Here is a 19,170-nt window from a genome sequence, read left to right on the forward strand (position 1 = left end):
AATTCCTCTCCGTTAACTGAGTTAAGAAGGACGTCTGTATCCTTGTAGTGACTGGGTGTATTGATACACCATCCAAAGTGTAATTATTAACTTTGCCATGCTCAAAGGGATATTCACTGTCTTCTTTTTTCTTTTACCTATCTACCAATAGGTGTCCTTCTTTGCGAGGCATTGGAAAACCTCCCTGGTCTTTGTGGTTGAATCTGTGTTTGAAATTCGCTGCTCGAATAAGAGGGACTTTACAGATAATTGTATGTGTGGAGTACAGCGATGAGCTAGTCATTCAAAAATCATGTTACACACGATTTTGCACGCACAATGAGTACATGCAACTTATTATGTGACTTAAGCACATTTTTACTGATTAACTTATTTAGGCTTCCAATAACAAAGGTGTTGAATACTTATTGACTCAAGACATTTCAGATTTAGATTTTTTATTCATTTGTAAAAAAATGAATATTCCACTTTGACAGTATGGGGAGATCAGTGACAAAAAAATCTAAATGTAATCAATTTTAAATTCAGGCTGTAGCATAACAAAATGTGGAAAAAGAGTGTGAATACTTTCTGAAGGCACTGTATATGTGGTAAACCGAGGCCTACTTCCTGCTCAGGAGCCATGTGTGCTTCGGGGTGGTGGGCGTCATCCGCCAGAACAAAATGAGAAGCAAGGGTAGGGGTGGCAGCAGGGCTTCACACCAATGAAGGATGTAAAAAGAGCCACAACTGGAGCATAGCAGATTGTTTTGTCTGGTTTGCCCTTGCAGACATTCCTCCACCCCTTCCTCTATTCCACTTTTTTATTCCATTGAGAAAAACAGTGAGGTTCTTGGGGTTTCAATGCTAGTTTAAAGAATGACTCCATATGCTAGACAGGCGGTGAATCTGAACGTCTGAATGGAAACCAACTCATGGTCATGAAAAGAGAAGATGCCAATTTGATTGTGGCCCATTTTGATCTGGAGAACCCATTTCACAAAACCGCAGATATGTAGTCTTCATGATGCTTGAGAGGCTTTGAACCGACACCAGCCTCTTAAAAGTGGAATGCCAATGTTTCCAGAAGTGCTATTGGGTCAATAATGACCAAATTCTTAATTTTCCCAAGAATGATGTCTACTCCCAACCCCAAAGTCTCTGAAAGCTCAAATTGGGCTGGTGGCAGCATGGAAAAGTGGTTAATCTGTTATTTTCAGGAATCTCTAGGACTTGAAGATCGCGGTCTCTTACTGAAGTTTTTACAGTGTTATTCATACAATTCCCTTGACAAATTTAGTTTCTGTTCAAGGAAAAGTTACTAGTACAAATCTACAACATAATGTGATACTTCTAAGCTGAAATAGCAACTAAATCAGTTTTGAACATGTTACACTAAGCTCACGAAGTCAGCATCTTGTGGAAAAAAATTACAATGATAAGATAAGTACTTTTGATTCTGATAGGTCACACTGACCCCTAACACTAAGTGACACAGCGACAAACCCAGTGCAGTAAAGGGTATTTTCAGGGAGAGGGAGAAGGGAGAGTTGACGACTCAGTTATTGGGTTAAATGGCCAACTGTCCTCCTGTCCTGACTAGACCTGGTCAGGAATAGGAGGAGGTAAGTGAGGTTTACTGCAGTTTAACTGAGGATTGCTAGGCTTAATCTCCTGCTGCTTGGGTAGTTTTCAGTGGGACCTGCTGTCACTGCGGGCAGGAGACGGTTGCAGATCACCAACAGGCCAGACAACTAAGCATCAAGGTCACTGTCTACATGTGACTGTAGCCTACTGTATCAGCACATCTTGTAGGAATTATTCCGAGAGGCTATCTGCATTTTGCAATTACCGCACTTCCTTTCAAAATACATTTGTAGATTAGTCCACCTATTTTGAGTGTGGATTTCCACTCTCCCCTTATTGCTCAACCACAGTGCCTGGGTCAGGCCAGGTTGGTCTCAGTGACCCCTAGACATACTTCCAGAGAGGCCTATCTGGCACAGCACAGAGGCACACAGTCAGCAGTTACAGTTCTACAGCAGACAGTTGATGCATTAGTCTGCAGGGCTGCTTTTATGTGTCATGTATAACAATACCAAGTCAGTCACTGAATGATTAGATGGATCAATACCAGGGCATTCAGGACTGAGCCAGCATAAGATGCTGCTACTCTGGGCATACTCACCAGGCAGCCTCTATGTATAGTAAGCTATGCTTCAGTGAATTTGCTTTAGAAATGTTTTTCTCTTGGAAAAATCCTGAATTGTTCTTAATAGTACATTGACCAGTATGAGAAACCAGCCCATGTGTCACTTTGACTTTGGATGCTGTCCAGATATGCCAAATCTGACCCACTTTCAAATTAAAGTGTGCAATGACCATCAGGGGTGTGAGGACAAATAGAGGTGATGTCAGAAAATAAGGAATTCCAGAGGCATCAGAAAAAATATGTCACCCCTGAATCATGAAAGGTTGGCCAAATTAGTCATTACACTGCCCTAAAAGCAAATGTGAAAAATACTTTTTAAATTGTTTATTTTTTTACATCTTCAGAACAAGGGAAGCTCAGTTATGGAACAGATGCTGACTGGATCCTGGCAAGCGTTCTTGTTTGCCTGGTGGCTCTCTAGCTCAAGGCACAATATCAGCCAAGACTAAACCATCTTCAGAATCTGTTTAAAGTTGTACAATTTAAATACTAAAAACAGCTGTGTTTCAATTATATTAGTCTGCAAAGTAGTTTACAATTTGGTTTAGGCTATACATTTCAAAGGCATTGCGCCAGTAAATTAAGAGATTGCTTTATATGGCCATGGTTAGAAGGGATACATCTTTTGTTAAATTTACGACAAAGGTTTTTTTTTTTAAATGCATTTTAGCAAACCCTAACTGTTTTCCTAAACTTAACCTAATTCTCATAACCTGCTACGAAAAGTCAAATCACAAAAGCTATAGTCAGTACCAGTTTTTTTTAATCTAACATTCCACTCCTTGTTATTGCCAGGAAGGAGCGGCAGGGAGTGGAATGTAAGGTAAAGAGACTGGTACTCAGGCTACAAAAGCAGTATCCCATCTAGTAAAAACCGGCTTTATCTGCCTCCTCCTACTTCCTCTACGAGCACATGGAGCCGGTGACAAGACTAAACCAGTTCCATCCGAAGTCGACTGAGGGCCAGTTTCAGCTGGCGTGTTGTCTTGGAGACGGCACCTCTATAAATACAGCCAGTATCGAGACACAGGCGTGCACTTTTAGTTCAGACCGAGAGTGTTATTCAGTTCTTTGACAGATTCGTCTGACAAGGGAAAACCAAGTAATTTTTTCCAGGATTCTGGTCTAATGGACACACTCTTTGTAAATGCTTTTTAAGGTAAACCTTCATTAATTTATTCTACATTTTCACAATAACTTTCTAATTTATTATAAACTGGTAAGTTAGGCTACCGGTATTCATTATGAGCTATCCAATTTGGCTTATTCACATCGTGTCAATATTTTTTAGCTAGCTAGTAAGTTAACGTTAGTGTAATGTTATGGTTATGCCATATTGTACAAGTAGTAACGTTAGCTCGTTTTTACGTAGCGCTATCTTCTGACGTTAATATATTTTGGTGTTTTTGCTTGATGGAAGTGATGGGGTTGGTGTATGATTTGGGTCTCGGGAATGTCATAAGCTAGCTGTAGTAACGTTCGCTTGGTAAATGTATTTTATGCTGAAATTCATACTGCCAGTAACTACTGATGGTAGTTGGCTACTTCGACAAAGATCGTGTCCTTTTCGTTTTCCACTCGTTATTACAGCCTCATAGCCAATTTTGATATTATCGTAAATTCATGAAAATGTGCTTTTTGGTCTTAATGTGAGATTGTGGTTAATCATTAGGTTAACAGTATGGTTAGGTTTACAATAACGTTTCCAGAAAGTACATTGAATGAATGTACGACCCAGGGTTTCTATCCCGAGACGCAAGGTTTCTATCCCGAGACTTCAGGGATTGCTGCGAAACAGGCCAGGGTTTGGAATGTGAGAAATTCTTACATAGTTGTTCATTTTGTCAATCTAAGGGCACAACCTAGATTCGAGCCAATTTCTTAAGTAATTGAATATGTTATTACTCCTACCGCGTGAAAGTCACACATTGACACGTTTTCATTCAAAGGAGTGCCTTTGACTTGGCGGCTTGCGCACGCGCAGTTTGGCGTGAGACGACCGTTGTGCCTATGACGTATTTTTGCACACGAGCTAAAGGCGTCCACATTAAAACAGTTTGTGCAACGTATGGTTACGTTTTTGTTCGTTTTGGACTTCAGTAATGTTTTGTTTTTTTTTCGGTTGTTGGGCACAGGACAACGCAATAAATATGTTGTGCAATTTTACGTCTAACTAAAATGTTTGTATTATTTCGAGATAAACATTTGCATGACAACGAGTGGTTTCTAATTTAATTACAAACACGTCATAGACTACTCTACTGTTGCCCAATTACCGACTTCGGCTTGCCCCAAGAAAAAATGTGCCTGAACAACCGAGAAAAAAACAACCTAACGAAGACCAATGTCATCATAATATATATAGGCACGAACTGTTTCGGCTGGGAAGCATTGGGCGCCTTTAGCTAGCCAACTTCACCATGACATCGCCTACAAGTGTGATCGGGGATTTTTATTGGAGAAGCAGTTTCTGCCTGTCTTCATATTGTACTGTCTTTGTTTTATCCCTTTGAGAGGGCCATGGCTAGAAGGGATCCAGCTTTTGTCAAATTGCTAACTCAATTCTCCTAACCTGCTACGAAAAATAACATCTTACGTTTATTTGACGAGCTGGATTATTTCTAGCCATTACTCTTTGAGAGCTGCAGTCTGCAATTCGGGATCATTGGGAAGTCCCTTTACCCATTTGAAATTGACATTTTTAAATGGTTGGGGTAAGGATTGGGGAGGGATGTCCCAAGGATTCCGTATAGCACTACTCAAGGGTGTGCTTGTTCAACATAACAATCCTTCATCGTGACCAATAATACATTAAAGCAACTTTAAGCAAGTATATTGCCTATTCATCTGGATAAGACTGTTGCTGTTAATACTATAGGAGGAGCAGTTACTGTTATCTAACAATGATAATAGGTCTGATTGACACTGAATGCAGGAAATAGCCATAAAACTCAACACAGCAAATGACACTGTCCTCTTTATGCTACAAATTGTATTTTACTGTTTGCAGAATAATCGCTTTAGGAAAGCGCAGACTGGCTACTCTGCAGGCCCCGGCCTAGAGTGTTATGTGAAAGGTTTCAACTTCACTGGTGAACCGCCTTGGCTGCTCTGCACCTGATTAAACTACTTTGCCAAATTCCAACTCTTTCTTGTCCAGGTAAGAGTTGTTTTCCAATCCACTGTCATTTCCAACATGCATGTCATAATATTCTAGAATGGGTGTTAACAGCACATGCCTATGAAATACTGGGGTTGGTTGTAATTGGTGTACTGTAGCTCTGGGAGTAATTATGCTAGTAATTTAGGCACATTCCAGTTCCAGATAATAATGAGCAGTCTTAACTCGGATTTACTTTTTTCACAGTTTTCTTTTGTGACCAATCTAAAAGTTATTCTGCGACCATGAACACTTTCGCTCCTGCCGATTTTACCTTCCTGGAGGAGGGCTTCTGTGCCCGTGACATTGTTGAGCAGAAGATCAATGAGATGTCCATGTCGGTAAGGAGAACTTCCTACTGTCCCTGATTTTGCTGCATTTGGTATGAGAAGTGACTTGTTGATGAGGCATTTTTCACTGTAAGATGCATTTCTTATTCGCTTGCATCCGTGTCTTTGCCTCTCCAGGATGATAAGGATGCCTTCTACGTGTGCGACTTGAGTGACGTGCTGAAGAAGCACATGCGATGGGCGCGTGCCATGCCCCGCGTAACGCCCTTCTATGCTGTCAAATGCAATGACAGCCGGACTGTTGTCACGACCTTGGCCTCCTTGGGCGCTGGCTTTGACTGTGCAAGCAAGGTATGTCTCATTCTAAACATCTACTGGTTTATTGAAGTAGCCCTGGCCCTGCTGCCCTGTGAGCGTGTTTCCTGTTCTGACCCAGTCTGTTTTTGTCCCATCAGACTGAGATCCAGATTGTTCAGTCTCTGGGTGTGGACGCTAGCAGGATCATCTACGCCAACCCTTGCAAGCAGGTATCCCAGATCAAGTATGCCTCTGCTCACGGCGTGCAGATGATGACCTTCGACAGCGACGTGGAACTCATGAAGGTGGCTCGGTGCCACAACAATGCCAAGTAAGAAACATCTCCATGGCTATTCTTTAGCCACACTGAAAACACTTGGTTTTGTAAGTAACTTATCCGGCTACTCTAGAAAAGTGCACCTCCAACTTTTCTTTCTCCCTGCCCAGACTAGTCCTGCGCATTGCCACAGATGATTCCAAGGCCGTGTGCCAGCTCAGTGTCAAGTTTGGTGCCACCATGAAGGCATGCCGGGGTCTCCTGGAGAGGGCTAAGGAACTGGGCCTGGACGTTATCGGGGTCAGCTTCCACGTGGGGAGTGGCTGTACTGACCCAGAAACCTACAGCCAGGCCATCTCTGATGCCCGCTGTGTCTTTGACATGGGGGTGAGTGTCTTTCTGCTTGGAACGTATCACCTACATTTTATAAATGGACCCGTAACCTGCAGTAGGTCTAACTCATCTTTGTTGGTTCTCTTTTCTGCAGGCTGAGGTGGGTTTCAACATGACCCTCCTGGACATTGGTGGCGGTTTCCCTGGGTCTGAGGATACCAAGCTCAAGTTTGAGGAGATCACAGCAGTTATCAACCCAGCACTGGACAAGTATTTCCCTGCCGACTCTGGGATCCGGATCATTGCTGAGCCAGGCCGCTACTATGTGGCCTCTGCCTACACCCTAGCTGTTAACGTCATCGCAAAGAAGGTCATCATGAACGAGCAGTCTGCCTCTGACGGTATGAGCAAATTGACTCAATCTGCAAACTTGTGGTTAATGCCTGACGTGCCACATAAAATTGCATCACTCAATCCAAAGTAATAGCGAGCCAAGTTTCATTATAATTTACACAACTCTGCCCCTACAGAGGATGACGATTGGGTCAGTGACCGGACTCTGATGTACTATGTGAACGATGGCGTCTATGGCTCCTTCAACTGTATTCTATATGACCATGCTCACCCCTTGCCTACCCTGCACAAGGTAAGTTGATTAACACACTTTATTTCACTCCACCAAACTAACTCTCGCAAAGTTAGTCCATAAAACCAATAAAATAAGTCTGACAATTGTTTGTTAATCCCTGTTCTCATTATCCATCTACAGAAGCCAAAGCCAGATGAGCGTATGTACCCCTGCAGCATCTGGGGACCAACCTGTGACGGCCTGGATCGCATCGCTGAGGTGTGCACTCTGCCGGATATGCAAGTGGGAGAGTGGCTGCTGTTTGAGAATATGGGGGCCTACACTGTGGCTGCGTCCTCTACCTTCAATGGCTTCCAGAAGCCAGACATCTACTACATCATGTCCCGCACAGCTTGGTAAGTTGTTGGGAATGTAGAGAGAAATAGAATGTGATTGTGGCAGCATCTCTCCATACAGGGATATCATCAATTCTCAACCTTCTTTCTGATTTTAAATCCGTTTTGGTTTTCTCTTGTCCCTGTGTAGGCAGTGCATACAGCAGATCTGTGCCCAGGGGATGCCCACTCCCGTTGAGGATGCGTCCTGTGTGACATCCAGCTGTGGCCATGAGAGCAGCCTGGTGCTGCCCACCAAGTCTAGCCAGACCTGTGTGCTCTAAAAACAACACCAACATAATCTCATACATACCCACCACCACACTGCCACTCTACTGGCCCAGTACTCTGTGTTATTATTAATTTCCTATTTAATGTTTAAAAATTTTTTTTGTTTACTCATACTGTTGAAAGGCCAGTTACTTGATGGGAGAATGAGAGGGGCATGTTAGCGCACATTTCTCACTTTTCTGTATGAAAGACTGAGATCTAATCCTGAGCTGAGGCTGAATCTCTCTTAAAACATCACTAAAGGTACATCTCGGAGGGTTGGAGTCATATTGTTACAGGGTTCCGATTGGCTTATGCCTACAAAGGTTGTATGTTCAATTCCAGTAGGGGCCACAAAACACCTTAATTTGCATTGACCATAAATCGCTTTAGATGAGAGCATTTGCAAAAGGGCAATGTAAATGTTACATGACAGTGTCGTAGGGGATTTTCTCTTGTAAACTCCAATTCCCAGAAGGCTCCCTGTTTCAATTGAATCAACAACCCAATCTCATGACTCTAAAGGGGCTGTTTGAGGGTGACTTACTTCTCCAGGAAATGGCTGCTACAGATATTTAATTTTCCCCAATCTCCTCTTTCATACAGAACCCTTTGTTCAATGTAGGGACTCAACATGCAGACTGTCCCTCTTCTCCTTTTCTGTATTTTTTTTTTAATGTCTTTTATTGCTAGGTAGTATGTCAGTTAATGATACAAATAATTGTTACTATTGACAATGCATTTTAAAAAGGATACGCAGGAGATGGGATTGCACATTTGTATCACTTTCCTATGGAAACATTTTTTAATTTTGTATTTTTTTTTAAAATAAAATGTGTAGGTGCAGAGCTGAATGTTGTGTGGTCCTTTCTGGGGGTATAGTCCGTATCCTTTTGGTAGAGATTGGTGGACACTAGATAACACCGTGCAGATATTACTACAGTAGTTAAGTGATTCACTCTTATTAATAATATACAGTACCAGTCAAGTTGGGACTCAAGGGTTTTTCTTTTTTTTCCTACGTTGTAGAATAATGGTGACGACATCAAAACTATGAAATAACACATGGAATCATGTATTAACCATCGTAGGATACTGCTGAAGACTAGGGTACAGAGTGTGTCTGTATCTTGCATCCTGGTCCATGAAGCTGTTACTTTGGAAGACGTGGGAGCTGCACCAGAACCTGGCAGATGGAGCCTGTTATAGGCATATTCTTTGTGGCAACCTGGAATAAGAATGTTAACATGACTTCATATTACTCAATTGACAATGCTTCTAATGTCCTGGGGTATACAGTGGGGCAAAAAAATATTTAGTCAGCCAGCAATTGTGCACGTTCTCCCACTTCAAAAGATGAGAGGCCTGTAATTCATCATAGGTACACTTCAACTATGACAGACAAAATGAGAAAGAAAATCACATTGTAGGATTTTTAATGAATTTATTTGCAAATTATGGTGGAAAGTAAGTATTTGGTCAATAACAAAAGTTTATCTCTACTTTGTTATATACCCTTTGTTGGCAATGACAGAGGTCAAAGTTTTCTGTAAGTCTAAGGTTTTCACACACTGTTGCACACTGTTGCTGGTATTCCTCCATGCACATCTCCTCTAGAGCAGTGATGTTTTGGGGCTGTTGCTGGGCAACACGGACTTTCAACTCCCTCCAAAGATTTTCTATGGGGTTGAGATCTGGAGACTGGCTAGGCCACTCCAGGACCTTGAAATGCTTCTTACGAAGCCACTCCTTCGTTGCCCGGACGATGTGTTTGGGATCATTGTCATGCTGAAAAACCCAGCCACGTTTCATCTTCAATGCCCTTGCTGATGAAAGGAGGTTTTCACTCAAAATCTCACGATACATGGCCCCATTCATTCTTTCCTTTACACGGATCAGTCGTCCTGGTCCCCTTGCAGAAAAACAGCCCCAAAGCATGATGTTTCCACCCCCATCCTTCACAGTAGGTATGGTGTTCTTTGGATGCAACTCAGCATTCTTTGTCCTCCAAACATGACGAGTTGAGTTTTTACCAAAAAGTTATATTTTGGTTTCATCTGACCATATGACATTCTCCCAATCTTCTTCTGGATCATCCAAATGCTCTCTAGCAAACTTCAGATGGGCCTGGACATGTACTGGCTTAAGCAGGGTGACACGTCTGGCACTGCAGGATTTGAGTCCCTGGCGGCGTAGTGTGTTACTGGTGGTAGGCTTTGTTACTTTGGTCCCAGCTCTCTGCAGGTCATTCACTAGGTCCCCCCGTGTGGTTCTGGGATTTTTGCTCACTCACCGTTCTTGTGATCATTTTGACCCACGGGGTGAGATCTTGCGTGGAGCCCCAGATCGAGGGAAATTATCAGTGGTCTTGTATGTCTTCCATTTCCTAATAATTGCTCCCACAGTTGATTTCTTCAAACCAAGCTGCTTACCTATTGCAGATTCAGTCTTCCCAGCCTGGTGCAGGTCTACAATTTTGTTTCTGGTGTCCTTTGATAGCTCTTTGGTCTTGGCCATAGTGGAGTTTGGAGTGTGACTGAGGTTGTGGACAGGTGTCTTTTATACTGATAACAAGTTCAAACAGGTGCCATTAATACAGGTAACAAGTGGAGGACAGAGGAGCCTCTTAAAGAAGAAGTTACAGGTTTGTGAGAGCCAGAAATCTTGCTTGTTTGTAGGTGACCAAATACTTATTTTCCACCATAATTTGCAAATAAATTCGTAAAAAAATCCTACAATGTGATTTTCTGGATTTTTTTTCTCATTTTGTCTGCCATAGTTGAAGTGTACCTATGATGAAAATTACAGGCCTCATCTTTTTAAGTGGGAGAAATAGCACAATTGGTGGCTGACTAAATACTTTTTTGCCCCACTGTAACTCATTAGTTGAAATCGTACAGACGGTGGATTGAGGAGCCCTCAGGCTGAGCGCACACTGACATGGCCACGGTAGTTGAAGTGCTTGGATGGAGCTGAACAACAGTGTCTGGCAATAGTTCCAGATGTGCACGCTGTAGAAGTCCACCCCATGGGGGTCCAAGGGCTGCAGGTTCAGATGCGTCATCACATACTTTAAAAAAGCACAGCAGGGATTGTGGTTAAAGCAACACTGAGAAAAGTTCAGTGGAGTAGAAGGAAGGTAACCCACTAAAAGACAAAAGGCAGCCTGTATAATGCAAAAATTATACTTCCCTGAACTTTACAAAATTATTTACAATAGCAGAAGCAGATATTTTTATAACAGAACTTGATGAAATATGAAGGCGACTTAATCTAGGCTACTGTTTATCAATCAAGTCTAATCCTACCGGTAGATGCTCCCAGTTCTGCATTTTAAGAAGACCACCACCAGCATCTCAATGGAGGACGGGAAGTCAAAGCCTCGCCCTCCAGCACCGTACGCAGGCAAAGCAGAGACACTATAGTGATGTCAGAGGACTAGAATTGGTGCGTAGAGCCTAAAAATGCTTCCCAAGATGGACACACCTGGTTTGGAGAATGGGGGGGGGGGGGGTCAAAGGTTATTAATGGTCAGAGGTAGAGCTGGGTGATATGGACAAAATTCCACAATAGCAATAAATTGACATATTTTTTTTTGCGATAACAATTCAGTGATAAATCATTTTGGGGGGAGGAGCTAGAGCTTGGCGATGTGGACAGAAAGTCATATTGCGATAATTGTAACATCAATAAATACAACAATATTTATATATATTTTTTATGAACAGTGACTTTACATTAGCGGCAGGGATACATTACCATATTTTTTACCCTAGAGAATCAGACAAAAATGTAGGCTACACTCCACCTATTGGCTTCTTTGCATATTCTAGCCTGTCTCAAAATACAACACTGCTCCTGGAGGATGGTTGGCCACCCTTGGTGGCCTATAAAATATTATAACTTTACAATTACAAACAAATACTTTGTTTTTTGAATATAATTCCCTCCATGGCTCGAAATAAAAAATAAAAAAAAATCTATCTACAGTTCAAAACAGACTCTGGGACGACAGATCCAATATACATACAACCACTGCACATTCAACAATTAAGCAATGAGACTGATGCAACAGATCAGACGTTTAGCTTAAAATGTTGATTTTAAGATGTATTTCTTACTTGTTTTCCTGCTTGTCTCAGACAAGAGGACAAGCTTTAATGTTGAGCCCTGTAATGTATAGGCTATTGCTGTCGACCAAAATTTGGTCACTAAATAATGGTTTTAGAATAATCTACAGAAGCATTGCGTACCAAAACCATCTAAAATTACACATTTAAGCAAAATGCTCTGGTAAGAGGAAGTCAAAGTCGGTCATTTCCGGTTTACTCTAGTCAGAGGGAGAAGCAAAAATGGATTGGAATCCATCTGATGTGTTGGGGGAAGGGGGTGGCGGAGGTGGACATGAGTGGAGGTTAAACCATGTTGGCCTTAAAACTTTAAATAAGCACACATAAAAATGTAATTAAGCTCAGATGAATGATGTGGGCTTCCCTTGACGTGAGTCTTGGCATTAGTGCCAGCTGTGATCCTTTTCACATCCTCCTCGCTAATCTCTGTATCAAGGCACAGCTTAAAGGGTCTAGAAAACACAGGAAGCTCTTAAAAAAATTGAAAATACATTGAACATTGAAGCATTGTCTTTTCACTTAAAACTCTGCTTCGGGAGTCGGTTGCTATACTAAGCTATGAAGAATTACAGGGCTGGATAGTGGATACAAACCAGAATGAAGGGGGACAATTTAAATCTTTCTCAATGTTTGCTTACCTTCCTTCTCCTCTTGTTCAGCAGTGCTCTCTGCACCCTCCTGTTCTCCCTCTCCAGAGTAGTTGTTCTCCAGACAGAACTGGGACTCATGCTCCTTGTCCTCGAACTCCTCTCCTCCTGCTGTTTCATCCTGCATATCATCTTCACCCCTAGTGGACTAAACTCCAATTTATGGTGAAGGAAGTTTATGATGAACTTCTGTTGGTGAAGTTCATCATAAACTACCTTCACCATGGAGTGACGTTTAGTCTGCTACCTCACCTCCTTTATTTGATCCTGCTTCCTCATCTGCCTCTTCTGGTGTCACAGTCAAACCATTTCCTGCTTCTTGATGTTCCTCATCTTCCTCGCCGTCACTGCCTAATACAATCAAGCAGAATAGAAAATTGTAATTTTAAATTCTGATCTGATTTGCACTCCATGACTGTTTTAAAGTCAAACAACAATCCTTGCATAACCAATATTTCATATATCTGCAAGCAAAACTATGGTTCAATCAGAGTGCACTTTCACTTGCCTTCACTGAGATGCTCTTCCACTTCTTTATTCTCTACACTCTTCTCATCTTCGCTTTCGTGGTCTGCAGGGCAGCTGAGAGTTGACAACTACTTCTGATATGTTGACTTCTAGTTCGTCGTTCTCGTCAATATCAGCTCTGGACTGTACCAGGCTGTACCAGGCTGTCAGGCTACCTGACACCCTAGACCCACTCCAATTTGCTTACAGCCCAAATAGGTCCACAGACGATGCAATCTCAACCACACTGCACACTGCCCTAACCCATCTGGACAAGAGGAATACCTATGTGAGAATGCTGTTCATCGACTACAGCTCGGCATTCAACACCATAGTACCCTCCAAGCTCGTCATCAAGCTCGAGACCCTGGGTCTCGACCCCGCCCTGTGCAACTGGGTACTGGACTTCCTGACGGGCCGCCCCCAGGTGGTGAGGGTAGGCAACAACATCTCCTCCCCGCTGATCCTCAACACTGGGGCCCCTCAAGGGTGCGTTCTGAGCCCTCTCCTGTACTCCCTGTTCACCCACGACTGCGTGGCCACGCACGCTTCCAACTCAATCATCAAGTTTGCGGACGACACAACAGTGGTAGGCTTGATTACCAACAACGATGAGACGGCCTACAGGGAGGAGGTGAGGGCCCTCGGAGTGTGGTGTCAGGAAAATAACCTCACACTCAACGTCAACAAAACTAAGGAGATGATTGTGGACTTCAGGAAACAGCAGAGGGAACACCCCCCTATCCACATCGATGGAACAGTAGTGGAGAGGGTAGCAAGTTTTAAGTTCCTCGGCATACACATCACAGACAAACTGAATTGGTCCACTCACACAGACAGCATCGTGAAGAAGGCGCAGCAGCGCCTCTTCAACCTCAGGAGGCTGAAGAAATTCGGCTTGTCACCAAAAGCACTCACAAACTTCTACAGATGCACAATCGAGAGCATCCTGGCGGGCTGTATCACCGCCTGGTATGGCAACTGCACCGCCCTCAACCGTAAGGCTCTCCAGAGGGTAGTGAGGTCTGCACAACGCATCACCGGGGGCAAACTACCTGCCCTCCAGGACACCTACACCACCCGATGTCACAGGAAGGCCATAAAGATCATCAAGGACATCAACCACCCAAGCCACTGCCTGTTCACCCCGCTATCATCCAGAAGGCGAGGTCAGTACAGGTGCATCAAAGCTGGGACCGAGAGACTGAAAAACAGCTTCTATCTCAAGGCCATCAGACTGTTAAACAGCCACCACTAACACTGAGTGGCTGCTGCCAACACACTGACTCAACTCCAGCCACTTTAATAATGGGAATTGATGGGAAATGATGTAAATATATCACTAGCCACTTTAAACAATGCTACCTTATATAAATGTTACTTACCCTACATTATTCATCTCATATGCATACGTATATACTGTACTCTATATCATCGACGGTATCCTTATGTAATACATGTATCACTAGCCACTTTATACTATACTATGCCACTTTGTTTACATACTCATCTCATTTGTACATACTGTACTCGATACCATCTACTGTATCTTGCCTATGCTGCTCTGTACCATCACTCATTCATATATCCTTATGTACATATTCTTTATCCCCTTACACTGTGTACAAGACAGTAGTTTTGGAATTGTTAGTTAGATTACTTGTTATTACTGCATTGTCGGAACTAGAAGCACAAGCATTTCGCTACACTCGCATTAACATCTGCTAACCATGTGTATGTGACAAATAAAATTTGATTTGATTGATTTTGATTTGATTTGTAGCAAAGAGAAAACATTATAAAAACACAAGGTTGCTAGGTAGCTAGGAAACTAGCTAGCTAGCTAACTAATTGTAAGTCAGATAAGTAGCTAGCTAGTAGACTTACCAGATCCAATATTTGTGTTTTCTCTGCCTTTTCTGTGACTCTAGAATAAATAATTTAAAACATTTGATTTATATTACATGCAGTGTCACAGGAGTAACATGATGTATAGCCAGCCAGCTAGCTATAGATCCACACGGTGGAGGTGTCATAATACTCTTAAAACCTAGCAGTCAAACAGTGAAAAGGGCCTCCTGAGTGCCGCAGCGATCTAAGGCACTGCATCGCATTGCTTGAGGCATCACTACAGGCCGAGGTTCCATGCTATGTCATAGCCGGCCTTGACCAGGAGACCCATGAGGTGGCGCACATTTGGCCCAGCGGGGTCCAGGTTAGAGCAGGGTTTGGCCGGCCGTGATATCCTTGTCCCATCGTGCTCTAGCGTCGCTTTGTGGCGGGCTGGGTGCCTGCAAGCTGACTTCGTTCGCCAGCTAGACTGTGTTTCGTCCGACACATTGGTGCGGCTGGCTTCCGGATTAAGTGAGCAGTGTGTCAAGAAGCAATGCGGCTTGGCAGGGTCATGTTTCGGAGGATGCATGGCTCTCGACCTTCGCCTCTCCCGAGTTTGTAGGGGAGTTGCAGCGATTGGACAAGACTGTAACTACCAATTGGATATCATGAAAAAGGGGTAAAAGTACAAAAACAACATCAGGGAAAAGGTTCCAATTGTTTTTCCACCATTAATTTCCCATAGGGGATTTTAAAAACACTTATTATAAGGGCTGTGTTTTGTGTAGGCTTACCCTGGTGTGTCGGTTTGATAACCATGTAAATCTCAATTGGACAAGGTGACTTTTATCAATATATTCGGCTCTATTTACTCTCAGATTCAAAAAATAGAAGTGCTCAGTAGAATGGACCCCCCTTTTACTGCGACACAACATACAGAATGAAATTGTGTATGGTGCAATATGTATGTCCAATTTTTAAAACATACTGAACATCGTGCAATACGAATGGGCTAATTAACAAAGGGATTTAAAAGTGTTTTCTAAAGTTGATTATTATAATTATATTATTAATATTGTTATTACTATTATTATTAACAGTAGATAAATAATGTTTTGTTACTTGTATTACTGCTGTTACCATGATAACTATCTAGTCATCCTTACTTTTAATGCTGTTAACAATCATGTCAATGCTATAATATTATTTGTAAAGGCGATTAACTGTTTTTCTTTTTTCCATATTGTTAAACAAAATTAATTTGCAAAATACATTTGCTCACAAAAATGTTATGAATTGTCGACCATTGTATAATTTTTTACCATCTTCATTGCGAGACTTTTATTTTGAAGTGAAATCGCTGTGGTCACGACCTTATTCCTTCTACTTCTGGCTTATTCTTGCTGGTAGAATGTAGGTGGGAGACACCGGTAGACACGTGTGTTTGGGTTTTTCCGCAGGACAATAGGGTCACTTTTGGTATTCAAATTACAGGGATAATACACAATAAATATTTGACAAAAACATATATTACACTAGATTCTATTACCAAACTCTGTGCTCTTACTTTGGCTGTAGTTGATTGACCCAGACAGACTGTGTGATTTTATGTCGATGACAGCAAAGTTTTAGTTGGGAAAGATTCCGCTCTTCCCTTTTAAACGGAACCTGCTCTTGCTACAATAAAGGGATGCTCCTATACAACAGGCGCATGCTTGATAACATTATAATAGGTCCTCAAAGTTGCTGAAGCTTTCATCTGATGAGAGGTTGTGGAGGTATGACACTGGGCACAATAACTGGTGGGTTGTTGATCTGCAGTGACCTCTCAACTATGGTTGCCTATTTGGTCATATTTGACCAATCAATTAATTATGCATCATGGGGATATCAGTTTACTGTTTGCCTGTTTTAACTGTTACCATGGCAGAACTTCATTTATTATTAACCATTTTGGTGTCTACGTTTCTTACTCAGACCATTTTGGACTTAGATTTTACATGTCAATGAAAATTAACAATAGCAGAAGGGTATGGCTTAATCTTACAAGAATGCATCTTACTTCACTGAAAGAGAGATGTTGACCATTTAAACATGTAAAAAACACCCTCTTGTGTTCCAATGGAGGGCACAACCTCAAGACAAGACAAAGAAAAGGCTCAGAGAACTGTAAGGTTTCGGGTGGCATCTGCAAATAGTGGTCACATTTTAACTGAGGTTTTCAAGGATGACACATTGACATTGTGTGGCTCAGTGACAGACTCAGTTGACTCGGACTGCACCAGCAACTCGGAGAGTGAGCAGGTGAGCTCCCCACCAACCAGTGAGGCAAATGGGCATCTGTGTGGGCTGGTGGGCACAGCGGCGGATGATTGCGGGAGTGATCCGGATGACCTGCTTATGTACGCTAGCACCAAAAAGGAGCTGCTCTTTAGCAACAAGCGCATTAATATCTGCAGCAAGAATGGGACTGTACGTGGTGTGAAGAACAAAGTCAGTGCAGGTCAAGCGCTGTTCAACAACCTTTCCAACCTCTCCAACGTGTATACAGTGAGTAATTTAACAATGTGATATTCCTCATAGCTATTCTAGCAGGCTTGTGTTTACTTTAGGGAACAGTCACACAATGTCAAAACACATCATCATGAGACTTTTGGATCATGCTTGATTTAGGGCATCAGGAGACTTGAAAGCAGTATAAAACTTCAATGTATCAAAAGCGGACTAATGAATAATATATGAAAACATTGTTTCAGTAAAATTCCCCTTTAATAACAATTCACCTTTCTAGTCACACTTTACAGTGTGTTCCTAATACCTATGCAATTACAGGGTAACTACAGTGAAGGTACACATTGTTACAGTACTTACAACAGCATTTATCTGTTTCTTTCTCTACCTGCCGTCTTGAAGGGTAACCTGCGTGGCAGCCGACCTCATCTGAAAAAAATACCATGGGAAAAAGATGATGGGAACTGAGACTGGGTCTACTGACTCTGCTGGCTATTATAACACACAACCTTTGGTCTTCAAGATTTGTGTTTATGTATTTACTTCAGGGACAGTCACACTAGGCCCAGTGTCGCAATTACTCCCCCTGGTCCCTTATGGTTTATGACCTGAATGGTTGAGATAATAGGGAATAATCAAGCAATCCTAAATCCAATACAGTAGAGATCCAAACCTTATAGTTATGAACAGACTAATCCTCTAAATACACCATTATTCTAGAGGCTGTGTAAATCAGCTATGCCAAACCCTGTATTGGACATGTGCTATTGAATGGATGAATTCAAAATAAACATCTTAATGTCCTACAAATCTGTTTTTGATCAGTAAAAAAAAAACACTTTCACTCAAAGTTACAGTCCTATGACTGTAAGACAACGTACTTCACCAAGGAAAAGTTATCAGAATGGAGCATAATATGTCTTTGCTGATGTTTATAAATACTTTCTAAGGTTAAATGTTTTTGTAAGTGGGCTGCTTTGTGAGTGTAAATTAGATGAAATCATTTAAGACTGTATTCTTGGAAGAACAATGCATTCTTTATATAGTAAAACCATGCTTAACCATGCTCTTGCGCTATTGTATTTTGAAGACTAAGAACCATGTAGGTTTGTAAGTTTATACACGGGTAATAATTCTAGCTTTTTCTTTCATTTTCCAGATGAAATATATATATTTTTACCTTTATTTAACTAGGCAAGTCCATTTAGAACAAATTCTTATTTTCAACAACGGCCTAGGAACAGTGGGTTAACAGCCTTGTTCAGGGGCAGAACGACAGATTTTTACCTTGTCAGCTTGGGGATTCGATCTTGGAACCTTTTGGTTACTAGTCCAACGCTCTAACCACCTGCCGCCCCAAATATGTTATACTCAATGTATGTTTTTTCATATCCTGAATGTATGCTTTTTAAGACACAATATACAGTGAATTATACTGTTAAAATCAATCTTAAATAAAGTTTTATAGCTTTTCAACATGGTGTTCGTTGGTTCCATAATTTCAATTGAAGTCAGTGTTGCATTTTGACACAATGTAAAATTTGAAATTCCATTTATTGGCACATTCCAATGCACAAATGTCAACCAATTACACACCCAGATGACATTTTCCATAATGTAAAGTAACTCCTATGGAAAAACTGAGCCTCATTTTTTTTAAATATAGGAATTCAACAAACAAAACTCCATATGTAACTATAACTCAATACCAGACTGACACCCATACCAGACATGTATTGCCCAATGTAGTGCTTCAGAAAT

At 41.8% G+C, this 19,170-nt stretch overlaps 2 protein-coding genes across 2 annotated transcripts; both read left to right on the forward strand.

The window, feature by feature from the left end:
- Nucleotides 1-3,062: 3,062 nt before the first annotated feature.
- LOC110497782 (ornithine decarboxylase 1) lies at nucleotides 3,063-8,635 on the forward strand. Its single transcript, XM_021574142.2, has 10 exons — nucleotides 3,063-3,350; nucleotides 5,202-5,351; nucleotides 5,559-5,692; nucleotides 5,819-5,992; nucleotides 6,097-6,269; nucleotides 6,386-6,602; nucleotides 6,703-6,949; nucleotides 7,079-7,194; nucleotides 7,318-7,532; nucleotides 7,663-8,635. The coding sequence occupies exons 3-10, from the start codon at nucleotides 5,597-5,599 to the stop codon at nucleotides 7,793-7,795; spliced, it is 1,371 nt and encodes a 456-aa protein (XP_021429817.1). The 5' UTR covers nucleotides 3,063-3,350; nucleotides 5,202-5,351; nucleotides 5,559-5,596; the 3' UTR covers nucleotides 7,796-8,635.
- Nucleotides 8,636-17,019: 8,384 nt separating this feature from the next.
- Nucleotides 17,020-17,877, forward strand: grxcr1b (glutaredoxin and cysteine rich domain containing 1 b). Its single transcript, XM_021574971.2, has 2 exons — nucleotides 17,020-17,448; nucleotides 17,812-17,877. Exons 1-2 carry the CDS (start codon nucleotides 17,020-17,022, stop codon nucleotides 17,875-17,877), a joined length of 495 nt encoding a protein of 164 aa, XP_021430646.2.
- The last annotated feature ends 1,293 nt before the right edge of the window (nucleotides 17,878-19,170 follow it).

Source organism: Oncorhynchus mykiss, chromosome 19 (assembly GCF_013265735.2).
Source record: "Oncorhynchus mykiss isolate Arlee chromosome 19, USDA_OmykA_1.1, whole genome shotgun sequence".
Taxonomy (NCBI): Eukaryota; Metazoa; Chordata; class Actinopteri; order Salmoniformes; family Salmonidae; genus Oncorhynchus; species Oncorhynchus mykiss.